The sequence below is a fragment of the Podarcis muralis genome, chromosome 12 (genome assembly GCF_964188315.1).
Source record: "Podarcis muralis chromosome 12, rPodMur119.hap1.1, whole genome shotgun sequence".
Classification (NCBI taxonomy): Eukaryota; Metazoa; Chordata; class Lepidosauria; order Squamata; family Lacertidae; genus Podarcis; species Podarcis muralis.
The window spans coordinates 1,446,172-1,462,514 of record NC_135666.1 but is presented as its reverse complement, the minus strand read 5'-3'; the positions used below and the strand labels follow the sequence as shown (position 1 = coordinate 1,462,514).

The window sequence follows — 16,343 nt, the reverse complement described above, 5'->3', positions numbered from 1 at the left end:
TAATAATATTAATATTAATATTATCATCATTATGGTGTTTGGCTTTTCCTGTTTCCTAATATGGATAGAAGATGATTTGGGGGCTTTTTGGTCAGAAAAGTAGAGCATAGATTTAAAAATGAAATAAACAAGTCACTTTCTGTCTCTTGAGACTTGGTGCACCACACTGATGTTTGCAATTGCCTGGCAGGAACTGAGGCCAAGGTGACGGGCTTCTCTGCCGTTGCCATGCAGGAGAATCGCTCAGATGTGGTTGAGATACGCATCCCGGAGCACTCGGACGGGCTGGAGGTCCTGCTCAACCAGAAGGCACTCAACTTCTCTGAACAAACCTGGATGGACCTGAATGGTGAGACATGGAGAGCAGGGCTGGCCAGGGAGGATTTCAGAAGCCCCGCAAGTGATTCCTTTCTGCTTAAGCACGGGGGCAAGACATGTCGCCTCTGACTGCTCACCAGGGCCGCAGGTGGGAGCTGGAGTTCAGCAAAGTCTGGAGGGCCTCAGGTTAGCCCATGGATGTCTGTTGGAGCCCAGCTCTGGTAGCCTTCATGATAATACTAATGAGTTAAGATAAGAAACCAAGGAGGAAAGAACGGAAACGAAGCCTTATGAGGAACGGTTGAAGGAGCTGGGTATGTTGAGCCTGGGAAAGAGGAGACCGAGAGGAGATGGCCATCTTCAAATATCTCAAGGGCTGGTACATGGAAGAGGGAACAAGCTTGGTTTCTCCTGCTCTGGAGGGCAGGACTTGAACCCATCGCTTCAAATGACCAGAAATGAGATTCTGACCAAACATCAGGAAGCATTTTCTGACAGTAAGAGCTGTTTGATAGTGGAACCTCTCCTTTGGGAGGTTGTGGAGTCTCCTTCATGGGAGGATTTTAGGCAGAGGTTGGATGGCCACCTGTCAGGGGTTCTTTAGCTGAGATTCCTGCATTTCAGGAGGTTGGACTAGATGACTCTAGGTATCCCTCCAACTCTACAGTTCTAAAATTCTGTATCAGTCACAAAAACCAAAGAACCAAGCAAAGCGGATGAGCTGGTCCAGCATCTTCTTTCCCACAAAGCCCACCCAGATGCCTCCAGGAGAAGCTCACTGCCCCCTTCTTGGTTCCTCCTAGTTTCGTACATTGGATTCTTCCCTGAGGCTTTGAGGCGACCGCAACTTAAACTTATGCAGAATTTAATCCTAAGGCCAAGAAGCCTTGCAACCCAATAGGTGGTTGGCATCTGTCTCGGGAGACAATGGAGGAGTGAGCCTTTGGGGGTGAAGTGAAACCGTTGGAAGGTTACAGCTCCTGCTGTGGTTGTGGAGACTGATATGGGAGAGACATGTATTGTTGCAGCTGGGGCAGAGGAAGGTGCCTGGTTGTGCTGCTGCAGATGGACCGTGGTGCTTCTTCTCTCGGTCATCCCTCCTCTGGTCACTGCTGTGGATACATGACCTGTCTGTCTGTCTCCAGGCACTGGGGGCGTCTGCAAGGGATTCCCACACGGCAGGGTTGATGGTTCCAGCCTTCAGGTCACGTTTGCGGACACCTTGGTAATGCAGCCAAATAAGCCTGTCAATATTATGTAAAGCCAAGTTTGCTCCAAAACAAGCAAACTGCAGGATAGACCAATTCATGGAGGTGGAGAGAGCTATGGAGCTCTTCTCTGTGCCCCCCACGGTCAGAGGCAGCGATGCTTCTGAATCCCAACTGCTGCAAACTGCTCTTGTGTTCGAATCCTGCTTGCTGGTTTCCCATAATGGCCCCCTGGTTGGCCCCTGTGAGAACAGCATGCTGGACTAGGTGGGCCACTGGGCTGATCCAGGAGGCTGTTTTTAGGTTCTTACGACTGGTGTCCCTCTTGGATTCTGTGAATCCTGAAGAACGGAACTGAGTCATGGAACAGAAAACCAAATCTTCTTCCCAACTGCCTCTCAACAAACTGTGGGATGTGAAACACAAGAGCAGTCAAGTACAACCTTCCTAGAGTGAACATGTTTACACATGGGGAGGGATGTTTGTCCAGCCAGCAGGTAAACTTCCTGTTTCCTTCTGGGCTGGGACAGACTTCCTCTGCATGTGACTAGAGGTGGGCGTGGCCTCACCTGTGCAGGTAACGACAAAAGGATAGGGCAGGGCAGCCATTTCTCTCTTTTTCACCACATGCATCAAAGAAGCAACATCTGCTTAGCCAAAGATGCTCTCTTGACTTCCAGCCAAGAGAGGACAAAGGGACAATTTTATGGGATAATTTCTAGGTATATGTTACTTTTCTAAGCTAAGTCTGCCTTCTGGGATCCGTTTGTGAACAGAATGATGTGAGAGTAAACCTTTTTATACTTTTATAGAAGACTGTGTCGTGTCTTATCTTTTATGAGGGAATAAGGGGAAAATAGCAGAACAGTTATTATAGAGGCTTTAGCAAGCCTGAGCAAACACATCCGCTGCAAGTTTAAAAAGGGGAATGTTACTTTGCTAAAATTGTGAACTTGTTAACACAAGTTGGAAAGGTTATAATCAAACCATATATCCTCTCCTACATCCCTGAACATTCCCACACAAACCAGTACGTGGTGCTGCATGGAATATCGAGTTACGGATGCAAACATTTTTCAAACATTCCCGCTGGATTTGTTTGCAGCCCCTGCTGTGCTGTGCAGATGGCCCATAATATTAATACTTGCCTGGTTTCCCTCTTTCCCTGGCAGGTCTCTTTCTCTCCACTGCACCTGGGCTGAATGTCACTGCCATGTTCTCCTCGGGAGTCGGAGTCGAAGTGAGGAGGGCGGGGAGGATGCTGAGCCTGACTGTTCTGCTGCCCGCAAAGTTCCTGAACCACACGCAGGGGCTCTTTGGGGTCATGAATGGCAACCCCCGGGACGACTTGACCCTCCGCAATGGGACCATCCTAGATGCCAACAGATGCAGCCCAGAAGAGCTATTTGCATTTGGCGCAGACTGTAAGTGAGCGCTCAGCTTCTCCCAAAGAAAGGGGCAGAGAGAGAGGAGCTGGTCTGGCCCTTGGCTGGGAAAAGATCTTAGTAGACCACAAGCTTCACATGAGTCAAAAGCTGATGCTATTCTAGGCTGCATCCACAGAAGTCTAGTGTCCAGATCAAGGGAAGTCATAGTCCGGCTCTCTTCTGCCTTGGTCAGAGCACTCCTGGAATACTGTGTCCAATTCTGGGCACCACAATTTAAGAAGGATGTTGACAAGCTGGAATGTGTGCAGAGGAGGGCAGCCAAGATGATCAAGGGTCTGGAAACCAAGCCTTATGAGGAACGGTTGAAGGAACTGGGTACATCTAGCCTGGAAAAGAGGAAACCCAGAGGTGATGCGATAGTCAACTTCAAATATCTTGAGGATTGTCACATGGAAGATGGAGCAAGCTTGGTTTCTCCTGCTCCAGAGTGTAGGACCTCTGGCAGTGCCCTCCAGGTGAATGGGCAGGTCTCCCACCCCCTCACCTGGCTGGTACGATGGAGGGAATTAAAATGTGCCCTTTTCGGTGAGTTTCAAAATGTCCCCTTAGAAAGTTTATCTCCAAAGTTTCCCTCTTCCCCTAGCATAGGAAAAGAAAAACATATCTGGTAAGTTAAAAATAGTTTACTTACAAATTTTCCAAAGGTCAGTTTCACATGCTTTTCAGATGAAGTGTGGTAAGGAAATTTAATTAAAATATAAAATAAAATGTGCTTTTCCATATAGCAGTCAGAAAAAAAAAGACTTGCAGGCAGTGAAATGTAGTTTAGTTACAAAGAGGCAAAAGTTCCTAAATTACTGGTATTGGAAAAAGTTAGTTTCAGACTCCATTCTTGTCTGGAACAAACTAGGCTGGTTAAAGCCATGCTGCTGAGCTGGAGCAACTCACACCTCCTCACACACTGAAGTTCACTGAAGTAGACAGATGGAACAAAGGCTTGGTTCGCGGGTAGGTAGGGTCTTAGCCTGCGTACCAGGTGGAGCTGGTAGACAGCTGCCCTGGACACAGAATTGACCTGCGCCTCCATGGACAGCTGTGAGTCCAAAATGACTCCCAGGCTGCGCACCTGGTCCTTCAGGGGCACAGTTACCCCATTCAAGACCAGGGAATCCCCCACACCAACCCGCTCCCTGTCCCCCAAAAACAGTACTTCTGTCTTGTCAGGATTCAACCTCAGTCTGTTAGCCGCCATCCATCCTCCAACCGCCTCCAGGCACTCACACAGGACCTTCACCGCCTTCACTGGTTCTGATTTAAAGGAGAGGTAGAGCTGGGTGTCATCTGCGTACTGATGAACACCCAGTCCAAACCCCCTGATGATCTCTCCCAGCGGCTTCATATAGATATTAAAAAGCATGGGGGAGAGGACAGAACCCTGAGGCACCCCACAAGTGAGAGCCCAGTTGTCTGAACACTCATCCCCCCCCACCACTTTCTGGACACGGCCCAGGAGGAAGGAGCGGAACCACTGTATGACAGTGCCCCCAGCTCCCAGCCCCTGAAGACGGTCCAGAAGGATGTTATGGTCGATGGTGTCAAAGGCCGCTGAGAGATCCAGCAGAACTAGGAAACAGCTCTCACCTTTGTCCCTAGCCCGTCGGAGATCATCAACCAGTGCGACCAAGGCAGTTTCAGTCCCATGGTGAGACCTGAATCCCGATTGGAAGGGATCCAAATGGTCCGTTTCCTCCAGGCGTGCTTGGAGTTGTTCAGCAACCACCCGCTCAATCACCTTGCCCAAGAATGGCAGATTTGAGACTGGGCGATAGTTGGCCAAATTGGCCGGGTCTAAAGATGTTTTTTTAAGAAGCGGTTTAATGACCGCCTCTTTCAGCGGGTCTGGGAAGGCTCCCTCACAGAGGGAAGCATTCACCACCCCGCAGAGCCCATCGCCCAGCCCTTCCCGGCTCGCTTTTATCAGCCAGGATGGGCAAGGATCAAGGAGACAGGTGGTCGGTTTCACTTTTCCAAGCAGCCTGTCCACATCCTCGGAGGTAACAGACTGGAATTGATCCCATGTAACAGGACCAGACAGAACTCTAGCACTCTCCCGCCCTGGCCCTGCTCCCACGGTGGAGTCTACCTCCTTCTGAATCTGAGCGATTTTATCTGCAAAAAACGTTGCAAAAGCATTGCAGGAGATCTTGGGGTCCCTACCAGGCCCCGGTGGTACAGGTGGTTCCGATAGATTGCGAACCACCTGAAAAAGTCTCCTGCTGCTGTTTTCTGCAGATGCAATGGAGGCGGCGAAGAAGGCCCTCTTCGCCGTCGCCATTGCCACTTGGTAGGCTCGACGTTGAGCTCTAACCCGTGTCCGGTCTGTTCAGAATGAGTTTTCCGCCACCGGCGCTCTAGCCGTCTCAACAATTGTTTCATCACCCTCAGCTCCGGGGAAAACCACGGGGCTGTCCGGGCTCCATGCAATCGGAGAGGGCGCTTCGGAGCCAGACAGTCAATAGCCCTGGTTAACTCCGCATTCCAGCGTGCCACCAGGGAATCAGCTGAAAGGCCATCAACTTGGGATAAAGCATCCCCTACCACTCTCTGGAAGCCAATTGGATCCATTAAGTGGCGGGGGCGGACCATCCGAATCGGTCCCACCTCCCTGCAGAGGGGAAGGGTTGCGGAGAAGTCCAGTTGCACCAGGAATTGAGTGGGGCTACCTTTGAAGGTGACCCGGAAACTGCAATTAATCCAGAATGCGGCAGCTAGACTGGTGACTGGGAGTGGCCGCTGGGACCATATAACTGTTGGGAAACTGCCAGGGAGATATAGTCCATCATGGCCCCAAGCCGGCTGCCGGACTTCCATCGATCTCCCGTAGCCAGGCAGATCCAGCAGTTAGCGACACGAAGCCTCAGAAATAGATTGCCACATTCCAGGCTTGTGCACACTGTTCTTTATCAGCAGAAACCACAGCCAGAAAGCTTGCACCGAAGAAGAGCATAATTTACAGATTTTATTTAGCGTTGAACAGAACAAAGAGAAAACATGACCGTTCTGTGTCAGTGTCTCTGACCGACTGAAATCGAAAGGAAACAGCAAACATAAACATCCTCAACAGGAAATACGCAGACTCTGTGACTCACAAGCCTGCTCTCTCTTAAGGTGGAACGGAAATATCCTAACATCCTCCCCCTTTCCGTGTAACCTGTTGTACCTGTGGTTCACTCAATTGCAACCTTTGTACATAAACCTTATGTTGTTCTCTGTTAACAACCTTAGACAACAGATCAGCAGGAATTTCATTTCCTGGCATGTAGGACACCCGAATCAGTCCCTTTTGAATACACTCTCTTGCACGATGTAGCTTAATCTGCAAGTACTTGGTTCTTTGCTTGCAACTCTCGGAGTTCAGCAAAGCCAAACACGATCTATTGTCTTGATACACTTGTATAGGACATTTCACAGAAACCCCGATGTCCTTAAACAGTTGCATCAACCATTCACAATCCATGAGTGAAAATGACAGAGCATTGAGTTCTGCTTCACAGGAACTTAGGCTCACTGTTGTTTGCTTCTTGCACAACCAGTCAAACAGGCAGTGGTTGTACATGTAGCATACTCCAGAAGTGCTTGTACCATCTGTGGTGTCACTTCCAAAACTTGCATCTGCAAAGATTTCAAGACCTCCAGTCTTCTGACTGGTGAACCTCAGCCTGTAGTGCATAGTCCCTTTCAAATAGCGGGCTATGCGCTTCAGAGCTTTCCAATCCTGAACCGTAGGATTGTTGGCATGTCTGCTAAGCAGATTACAGCTTACAGCTATGTCAGGTCTTGAACATCTGGCAATGAAATTCAGCTTGCCTAGAACGCATCTGTACAGCGTTGTGTCAGAAAACGCTTCAGCAGTACTGTCTACCTGGTAACCTGTCACCATCGGTGTGTCTGCTGGGTTTGCATCAACCAAATTCAACCTGGTTAATACATCAGCAATTTTCTGTGTTTGGTGTACCAGAAAATTACCTGCTTGGTCCTTCTCCACCTGCAGAGAAAGATAGTTGGATACCTCACCAAGATCCTTCATGTCAAAGTGCTCCTTCAGCTGAGCTAGGGTGCTTTGGTAAAAAGCCTGATTCTTCCAAAACATCAGAAGATCATCAACAAAACATAAACAATACAGTTTGTTTTGCCCCTCCTCCTTGACAAACACACATGGATCAGCTTTGCCCTGGTGAAAACCTAGAGAAAGCAACGTTTCAGTGAGTTTTGTGTTCCAACACCTGGCACTCTGCTTAAGACCATACAAGGATTTCCGCAATTTACAGACCATTCCCTTCTGTATCTCCATCCCATCTGGTGGAAGCATGAACAGCTCTTCGTTCAAAATCCCGTACAAAAAAGCTGTATTAATGTCATGATGAGAAACATGCAGTTTCTCCTCCGCAGCAATCTTGAGCATCAGCCGAATGCTCTCATATTTGACAGTGGGAGAGTAGGTCTCGTGGTAATCCTGTCCTGGTACCTGTGAAAAACCTCTGGCAACCAATCTGGCTTTGTGTCTGACAACCTTGCCATTCTGGTCTGTCTTGGCCTTGAAGACCCATTTGCTGCCAACCAGTCTCATTCCTGGGACTACCGGTACCAGTTCCCAAGTTTGGTTCCTGTTCAAGGAATCAACTTCAGCCTTCATGGCATTAAGCCAAGGCTCAGCATCTTTAGAGGTTAACTCCTGAACCTCTTTGAAGCTTGAAGGTTCCCACACCTTCTCTGAGCTACTAAGAACAGCAGTTGCTGTTTTAGCAAACTCATCAGCATACCTCTTTGGAGGTCTGCCTTTGGTCGCCCTTTCAGACCTGCGTACTAGACGCAAGTCTTCTGGACTCATCTCCTCTTTCTTAGGAGAAAAATGACCAATGGTGAACAGTGGTTCTTCCAGTTCATTGTCAGACGCATCAGATGGTCTGACTGAGGCCTTTGCACTCTTGTAGTCTGCTGTGTCATCACTCTCACTGACATCAGCAGCAGCGCCGCCCACTGAACTGGAATCCGAACTCTGATCATCATCATCATCATCCTCATCATCAGTTTCCTCAGCTTTCTCAGCATGATCTGCTTTCTTCACATCACCTTCATCCTCCTCTGGGTAACTCTGGAAAATTCCCACATTTTCCCCCCACTTTGGATTGTACTCAACACTCCTTGTGAACTTAATGGACTTAGAGTTAGTCATCCATACCCTGTATGCACCTTTTTCGTACCCCATGAACAAACCATGTGCCCCACGCTTCCCAAGCTTGTTGGTTTGTGGGGTGCGTACCCACATGTCAGAACCAAAAATTCTCATGTGTTTGGTGTTGGGTTTCTTGCCAAACATCTTCTCATAGGGGGTACAACCAATGGGTGATGACAATCTGCGATTAACGGAGTAAACCAGATTCCCTAAAGCCTCCTCCCAAAACTTATCAGGGAGATTGGCATCATGCAACAAGGTTTTCATTCCTTGCAGCAATGTTTGATTTGCTCTCTCCGCAAGCCCATTCATCCATGGCGATCTGGGGGTTGACATGTCATGCTGGATTCCCTTCTCAGTCAGGAAAGCTTCAAACTGCTGAGAAGTGAATTCCCCGCCCCGATCGGTAAAAAGACAGGAAATACGTTTACCGTGAGCATTCTCCAACCAAGCACAGAATGCCTTAAACTTAGGAAACGCTTGCGATTTCTGTTCGAGCAAAAACACATGAATGTACCTAGAAAAAGAATCAATTAGAACCATGAAGAACCTTGCTCCTCCTAAAGAGGGCGTAAGTGGCCCAACCAGGTCTGCGTGCACTAGCTGGTAAGGCTTGGAAGCCTGCCTGCTAGACTCCTTGCCTTTTGGAGCAACCTTCACCTTGTTCTCTGCACAAGATACACATTTCATGTGAAATTTACAGGGTTTGATGTTCAAACCCTCAACCACCTCTGGCATCTTGGCCAGTGCCTTCCAAGAGAGGTGACCAAACCTTCGATGCGCTTCATGAATGCAACCTGCATGAAGAACTTTGTTAGTTTGTGCAACACAACAAGAATTAGCATTAGATACAACAGCAGTGTCATCATAAGTTATATGGAACAAACCATCCATAAACTTTGCATGCAAATAGTCCTCTTTGCCTTTACTGATGACACAGACGCTCCTCTTGAAGGAAATCTGAAAACCACGTCCAGTAAGCTGCGGGACGCTCAATAAATTGCTTGCAGCTCCAGGAACATACAGTACATTACTGATGGTTGTATGCAAACTTGCAAGTTTCACAGTCCCTTCTCCTGCAATTTGCAACGTCCTTCCATCAGCCAGGTGGATCTCACCTTCCTGAGGCTTGAAGGAGATAAAGAGGTGGTGATCCTTCGAGATGTGGCGGGTACAGCCCGAATCAACAACAAAACTGCCTTTGGCTATTGGAGCAGCCTTCACAGCAAGCAAACCCTTGTTTTCCACTGACTTGGGCTTTTGCAGCTTGCCCCCCTGCTGCTCCTGGCCAGCAGACGTGCCTTTAGCCTTTGGTGAAGCTGTGCCAGCAGACATAGCCTTGTCTTCCACTGGCGTGGGCTTTTGCAGCTTGCCCCCCTGCTTCTGGTCAGCAGTCGTGCCTTTAGCCTTTGGTGAAGCTGTGCCAGCAAACATAGCTTTGTTTTTCCCTGGCGCGGGCTCTTCACCCTCCCTTCGCTCCTGGCCATCTGCAGACGCCTGTTTACCTTTGCCTTTCCGGCCTCTGCAAAGGCGATGACCTTGGTTCTCACGAGAAACAGAGCTCTCAGTTGCCGACTCCTTGGCTCCCCCTGGAGGCTGGAATGCTGCCTGGGATGACATCACAGTCTGCTCCCCCTGCAGCTTGCAACCAGTGCCCTCAGCATCCCTGCATTCATTCGCATTCTGGGAAACAGCCAGGACCTCCGATGCATTCACACTCTGGGCATTCAGACTCTGAGCTGGGATGATTGGCATGTGGGCTATCTGCAAAGCATACCACATTCCACGTGCAGTGGTGTTGCCAGCCAGCGTCTTAATTTCCTCAAGAGATACGGATAAGACTATTACGTCTATCGCCTTCGAATCATCGGCTTTCCATCTCTCTGTCAGAGGAACTGGGGGGGCCTCACTCACGGTATGCCACACCCTAAACTGACGCAGCAAACTCTCACACCATTTTGCCCAGGTTTCATAATTGTGGCCATTTAGCTTCGGTGGACACGGAGCTACTTCTGAGGATTGTAAAAGATCCATCTCAGGTCTTTACGTGAGCCCAAGTCTTTATGCCTTCAAAGACTTATTATCTCGGCAGCCCATTAATCACGAACTCCCTGGCTTGGCTCCCAGGCCAATTAAGCCTTGCCGGAGTTCAAAGGCTCCTTGTTGAGGTAAACAGAAAAGCCTCCGCTCTCGCTGCTTTCGCTTTTCACACACCTCTCAAACGCAGTCTGTTGCAGCTTTACTCTCCTGTAGGTGCTGTGAATCTGGGCCCGAAACCTTGTTGTTGGGAAACTGCCAGGGAGATATAGTCCATCATGGCCCCAAGCCGGCTGCCGGACTTCCATCGATCTCCCGTAGCCAGGCAGATCCAGCAGTTAGCGACACGAAGCCTCAGAAATAGATTGCCACATTCCAGGCTTGTGCACACTGTTCTTTATCAGCAGAAACCACAGCCAGAAAGCTTGCACCGAAGAAGAGCATAATTTACAGATTTTATTTAGCGTTGAACAGAACAAAGAGAAAACATGACCGTTCTGTGTCAGTGTCTCTGACCGACTGAAATCGAAAGGAAACAGCAAACATAAACATCCTCAACAGGAAATACGCAGACTCTGTGACTCACAAGCCTGCTCTCTCTTAAGGTGGAACGGAAATATCCTAACAATAACACCGGTCTTGAAAGACGTACATTGGCTCCCAGTACGTTTCCGAGCACGATTCAAAGTGTTGGTGCTGACCTTTAAAGCCCTAAATGGCCTCGGTCCTGTATACCTGAAGGAGCGTCTCCACCCCCATCATTCAGCCCGGACACTGAGGTCCAGCGCCGAGGGCCTTCTGGCGGTTCCCTCATTGCGAGAAGTGAGGCTACAGGGAACCAGACAGAGGGCCTTCTCGGTAGTGGCGCCCGCCCTGTGGAACGCCCTCCCATTAGATGTCAAAGAAATAAATAATTACCTGATATTCAGAAGACATCTTAAGGCAGCCCTGTTCAGGGAAGTTTTTAATATGTAACGCTGTACTGTTTTTAACACTGATTGGGAGCCGCCCAGAGTGGCTGGGGAAACTCAGCCAGATGGGCGGGGTATAAATAATAAATTATTATTATTATTATTATTGGTTACCTATTTCCTCCTAAGGTAAGGGGAAGTGACATGGGCAAAACCTAGAAGGACAGCTCTATGGCATTAACCCCTTCATGAACTAATTAGACTTAAACATGCTGGTTAGAAGCTACAAGAGGTTGGTCTGGTTCAAGGGAACGACCGCGCTCCCCATTCCTCTTTGCAGGGGCCGTCAAGAATGAAACCTCCCTCTTCACCTACGACAGCCAGTTCCTGCTGCAGACCTTCTTCTACGGGCCAAAGCATGACCCCTCTTTCCTGCCCGTCTTCCGGGCCCCTGAAGATCCCACCGATCCCCTCACTCAGGAAGCGGCCCAACTCTGCCAGTCAGACCCTTTCTGCAAGTTTGATGCTCTGACGACAAGAGACCTCACGGTGGGGAACAGCACCAGGTGGTCCCACCGGATCTACAAGCACCTAGAGGAGAGCCTGCAGCCGGGTGAGTCAAGGGCAAGCTCAGCCGGGGAAGGGGGATCCGATGGAGGGTCACAGGGAAAGGAAATGCCAGGTGCCTGAACGGGACGGGGGATGGGAGCACCACTTCCCCCCTCTTCTTCCTCTCTCTTTTTGCTACCCCTGACTCCTCAGGGGGCCTATTTCACCTCACCCCCCCCCTTGGCCACTGCCCACCCCTCTTTTCATGCCCCATTCCTCAGATCTTGCAAATCCAGCTGCTTCCTTGGGGAGAGCTTGAGGAGGGGGCTTTGAATGGCTGGGAGCAGCAGGTGCGCAGGCAGAGAGGAAATTAAAATCCTACTCAATATTGATCCACTCCAGTGTATAGTTAGCAGAGGAAAAAACTTAAACACGTTGCAGGATTCCCAAAAAATAGACCAGAGGCAATGAATATTTCATCCAGCAGAGCTTTACTGCTACTGAAGGCAAATGAGCATCATGGACACAAATCCAAAACATTCAGGATTGGCACAGTCAATAAGAAATCCACTTGCAGCAGACTTAACTTAAACTTACAGTAACTTATACTAAGACTAAAACGTAATGCTAAGCATACTGTGTACAGAACACCACACAGCTGGGAAGAGAGATAGAAAAGAGTGAAACCCAGGCTCCTTCTAGTCTTATAGTCAGCATGGCCTTGACTGAAAGAGATAACAGGACCAGTTTAATCCAGCTGCACTCAGCTTCTCCGAAGGAATAACCCAAACATCAGGAACCTTCTGCTTGTTTCTTTCACACAGAGAAACTTCCCATATCCCCTTGAACTAATTAGGATAGGAAAGATCTCTACACATCAGAAATGATAAGAAATTCAAACGGACAGTTTCTTTGGGGAGGGGGCTAGCAGGGCTCACGCATCCCCTTCTCCCCCCATTCCACTTTGGAGAAGCAGAGCAGGCAGGGAGCCTGGAGGGAGAGACCCCCAGGCAGGAGGATGCTCTGCCAAGCCCACCCTGGCAGGCAGCCGCTCTCCTTGGGGAGCCCTGGGGAGCCTGTGAACTTGAGACTGGGTCTGGCCCTGCTCTCTGCTCGTCTGCTGTGCCCCCCCCCCCGCAGGCCATTCGCCCGCCCCCCAGCCTGGTTTCCCATGCCATGCAAATGCACACTTGCATGGCCCCAAAGACACCACCTTTTTCTCCCCCAGTGGTTTCTTGTGGCTGGCTGGCTCCCCCCTCCAACGGCACAAAGAATGGAACCAGTTACTTAGCGGGATCCACTGTCCGCTTCGACTGCAGTCCTGGGTTCAACCTTGAGGGATCAGCAGCCAGGACGTGCCAGGAGGACGGGCTCTGGTCAGGCGGCACCGCCAAATGCCAGCCAAATGCAGGTAGGCGATCCTATGGTGTGCTTTGCATCCACACGCTGTGGCCCTGCGCCACCAGAAGTCTAAGTCTCTCCCCAACCAAAGAAACACTTTTACTTTGCATTTGGGGGCGTGAAGGAAGTCTGCTTGCTACAAGTGCTTTGGAAACCCATGAAAAATATACCAGGGCGGTTTTCTTCTAATGCAGGCATGTCCAAAGTCCGTTTCAGGGGCCTAATCCGGCCCCTATGGCACTTTATCTCCTGGGTAAAATCCTTAAAAAAAAGCTCAACAACACTTCAATTCTAAAAAAAGGCCAGCAACGCATGTTCACTTCATCAAATCTGGCCCTCTTTGAAAAAGGTTTGGGCACCCCTGTTCTACTGCATCTCCCTGGCTTGGGAAGGGAGAAGGGCAGGCGGCTGTGGCGCTTTCTGAGACCTGACAACCCTCCAACCAGGCCTACAGAACTAAATTGTAGGACTTCAGAGCTGGAAGGGGGCCTCCCAAAGGCCATCCAATCCAGCCCCATACAATGCAGTGCAAGAATTGCAGCTGAAGAATCCCTGGCGGGGGCCACCCGGCCTCTGCTTCAATGAGAGCCTGCCGCTTTCCGAGGGAGTCTGTCCCCCTGTCACACGGCTCCCTTGCCTCTTCTTCCCCAAACAGTCACAGGCAGGAGCGGGAGGGCGAGAGAGACAAGACTCTGCTTGCCAAGTTGCTTCCTCCTTAGCTCAAAGCTCAAAGGCTCATGCGGGAAGGTGGCGGCTGCCCTCTGGAGGCCATGGGGACGAATGGCTCCCTGCAGAAGCCTCTTTGCAGCTTTGTGGACCTCCCTCCCTCCCTCCCTCCCCAACCAGAGAAGGCTCAAGGCTTCCTCCCTGTTTCCAACACCACCCCCTGCACAATTATGCAGATGCTATAATTTCCAAAGAAAAGGAAGCCCAAGGTTGTGTCAATGGCTCTTTCCAGTTAAATGCTACCCGATTTGAGATGCAGCTAAACTCGACTGTGTGTGTGTGTGTGTGTGTGTGTGTGTGTGTGTGTGTGTGTGTGTTTGTTGTTGGCCTAGAACCCCCACCAGACCCAGCCAGCCTGCCCAATGGTCAGAGGCCAGGAAGCTGGCCACATACACTCCCAATGTGTTTGTTCTGGGCAGAAATGTCCATGCAACAGGCATGTCTCTCCTGAGGACAACCCCAGTGCATTTTGGGTAGTGTGGCCAAGCGCCATTTTCTAATTAGTGCCTGAGAGAGCCCCCCATCCCCCAATGCTTGCTTGTGGCAGTCCATTAGCTTGAGCAGGGACCCTACAAACAAGGTTTACTGGGTGGAAACCTCCTTCCTGGGTATCTTCTGCTTGTAAAGAAGAGAATGGTGTTCATTTCGCACTCGGCACCCACCGGCCCCTGTGCTCTCCTCAAGGGCGGCCCCTGCCTCTCCCTTTGACCCCCTGCTCCACTAATACAAAAGGGGGGGGAAACTGTGGTTTAAAAGGTGGAAAGGACCCCTGCCACCCCCAGCCCCCAAATGCAATAAGCAACCACAGCAAGGTGGCCTTTTGGGCTTGGTTGCCTCATTTTCACCTGCAGGGAGGGCAATCTCACCTGACATTGCAACCCTGGACTGAGCCTGGCTTTGTCTCCCCCCACTTCTGCAGGGACCAGGACACTTCCCTGGGGGTCCACGATTGGCATCCTGGGCTTCCTGAGCTTGGCGGCCACCCGCTGGACCATCTAGCCTCCTTGGAGCATGGAAGACCCACGGAGGTGGCCACAAAGCTGCGTTTCTGGCCTCTGGCTTGTGATGGAATAAACCTGCAGATTTTTGCTGTTGTTTGCCAAAAAATATCTCCATGCACAATCGGTCTCCAGGGATGGGAACCTCACGGAGGGGCCGATGGGTGGCCACCTCTGTCTCCCAGGACACTTCCTCTCTGACCTCATGGCCACTTCTACACCAAGGGAGCAAAATGGGTGAACAAGAGCCCAAGGGGAAGGATGGCACTGGGATTCCCTGGCGGACAGGGTGCCCTTCTTTCAGGCTTGAACCATCACCCAGTGGGGGTTTTGTGGAGATGGGGACCCAGCGAGGAAGGAGAGAGGGTGCTGGGGCCTCTGACCATCTGTGTATTTGCAGACCTCAAATTCTGCCTGGATTTTCTTCAGGCACCTGGTTCTTGGGCGATGTCCTGGTCTGCTCTTCCCTCTCCCTGCCCTGCCTCTCGGGGTCTCCAGGTGACCACCTGGTGACCAGACTCTTGCCCAGGGATGCTCATGCCACACAATAAATGCTGTTTGCCTTCTGGGCTTTTGGTGGTTCTGTTATACCAACAGGCTCTCTGCTGGGGTTTTAGAGGTTCTGTGCTTGCAGACTAAAGACTTGCTGGAAAGGGACACAGTGGGATTCACTCTCTGGGCAGGAACATTGCGAGAGAGAAAGCAACAGCCCAAGAAGCTTTTGCATTGAGAGTCAAACCTCCGTTTTGGAACGTTTTGGCTTGCAAACGCTAAAAACCCAGAAGTGCTCCAGTTTTTGAACTTTTTTCGGAAGCCAAATGTCTGACATGGCTTCCACTTAGTGCAGGAAGCTTCTGCAACCAATCCAAGCCGCGATTCGGTTGTCGAACATTTCGGAAGCCGAACGGGCTTGCAGAACGGATTACGTTTGACAACCCAGGTTTGACTGTACTTGCTTATGGCAGCCAAGACAGCCTCACCTGGATCTTGCCGTAGGAGTTCAGAGTGAAAAAGGAGGTACTCTTGCTCAAGGCTGAAATAATCGTCCTATAATGGAGCAACAGACTTCTGGGTTCATAGTGGAGCCCTGGCCTGTCTTGCAAGGAAATGGGAAGCCGCCAAAGTGGCCTTGGAGCAATCCTGCAAAGAGAGTCCAGATCCTCTTCAAAAACACAGAATTGGAGGGCCTGAAGGGATCCCCCAGGGGTCATCTAGTCCAGCCCCCTGCAATGCAGGAATCCCAGCTAAGATCCAAACAACACACTGGTTTCAGATCCTTCACAACCAAAAGGTCTTTTTTAAAAAGCTGTTTTGCGATGACAGCAATTCTTTAAAATGTGGCATTTAATGTTTTCTTTCTACCTTGAAGTAATTTAAAGGGAGCCACTCCTAAAGCCACCTGACAGGTGAGAGAAGCCAAAGGTGATTAATGGCTAACATGGCAAGCCGGGCAGGTGAGGCCTCTGAACCCCAGGCACCCCACCCTTGAGGCCAGGGGACATGGGGGGGGGGCTCCCTCTTTCGGCCTCAGACCAATTCTTGTGGGCAGCATTGGTGCTCACAGCCTGACAGGT

The 16,343-nt window shown here is 50.3% G+C and overlaps 1 protein-coding gene across 2 annotated transcripts in view; it reads left to right on the top strand.

Annotated features, from left to right (window-relative positions):
• Positions 1-15,337, top strand: part of SUSD2 (sushi domain containing 2) — a 34,474-nt gene extending 19,137 nt beyond the window's left edge. For both annotated transcript variants that reach the window (XM_028750316.2, XM_028750315.2), the window contains exons 10-14: positions 191-349; positions 2,699-2,950; positions 11,436-11,708; positions 12,873-13,055; positions 14,691-15,337. In XM_028750316.2, the coding sequence (XP_028606149.2) occupies positions 191-349; positions 2,699-2,950; positions 11,436-11,708; positions 12,873-13,055; positions 14,691-14,770 (947 nt within the window). In that variant the 3' untranslated portion in view covers positions 14,771-15,337. The remainder of the gene's footprint in view (positions 1-190; positions 350-2,698; positions 2,951-11,435; positions 11,709-12,872; positions 13,056-14,690) is intronic.
• Positions 15,338-16,343: the final 1,006 nt, after the last annotated feature.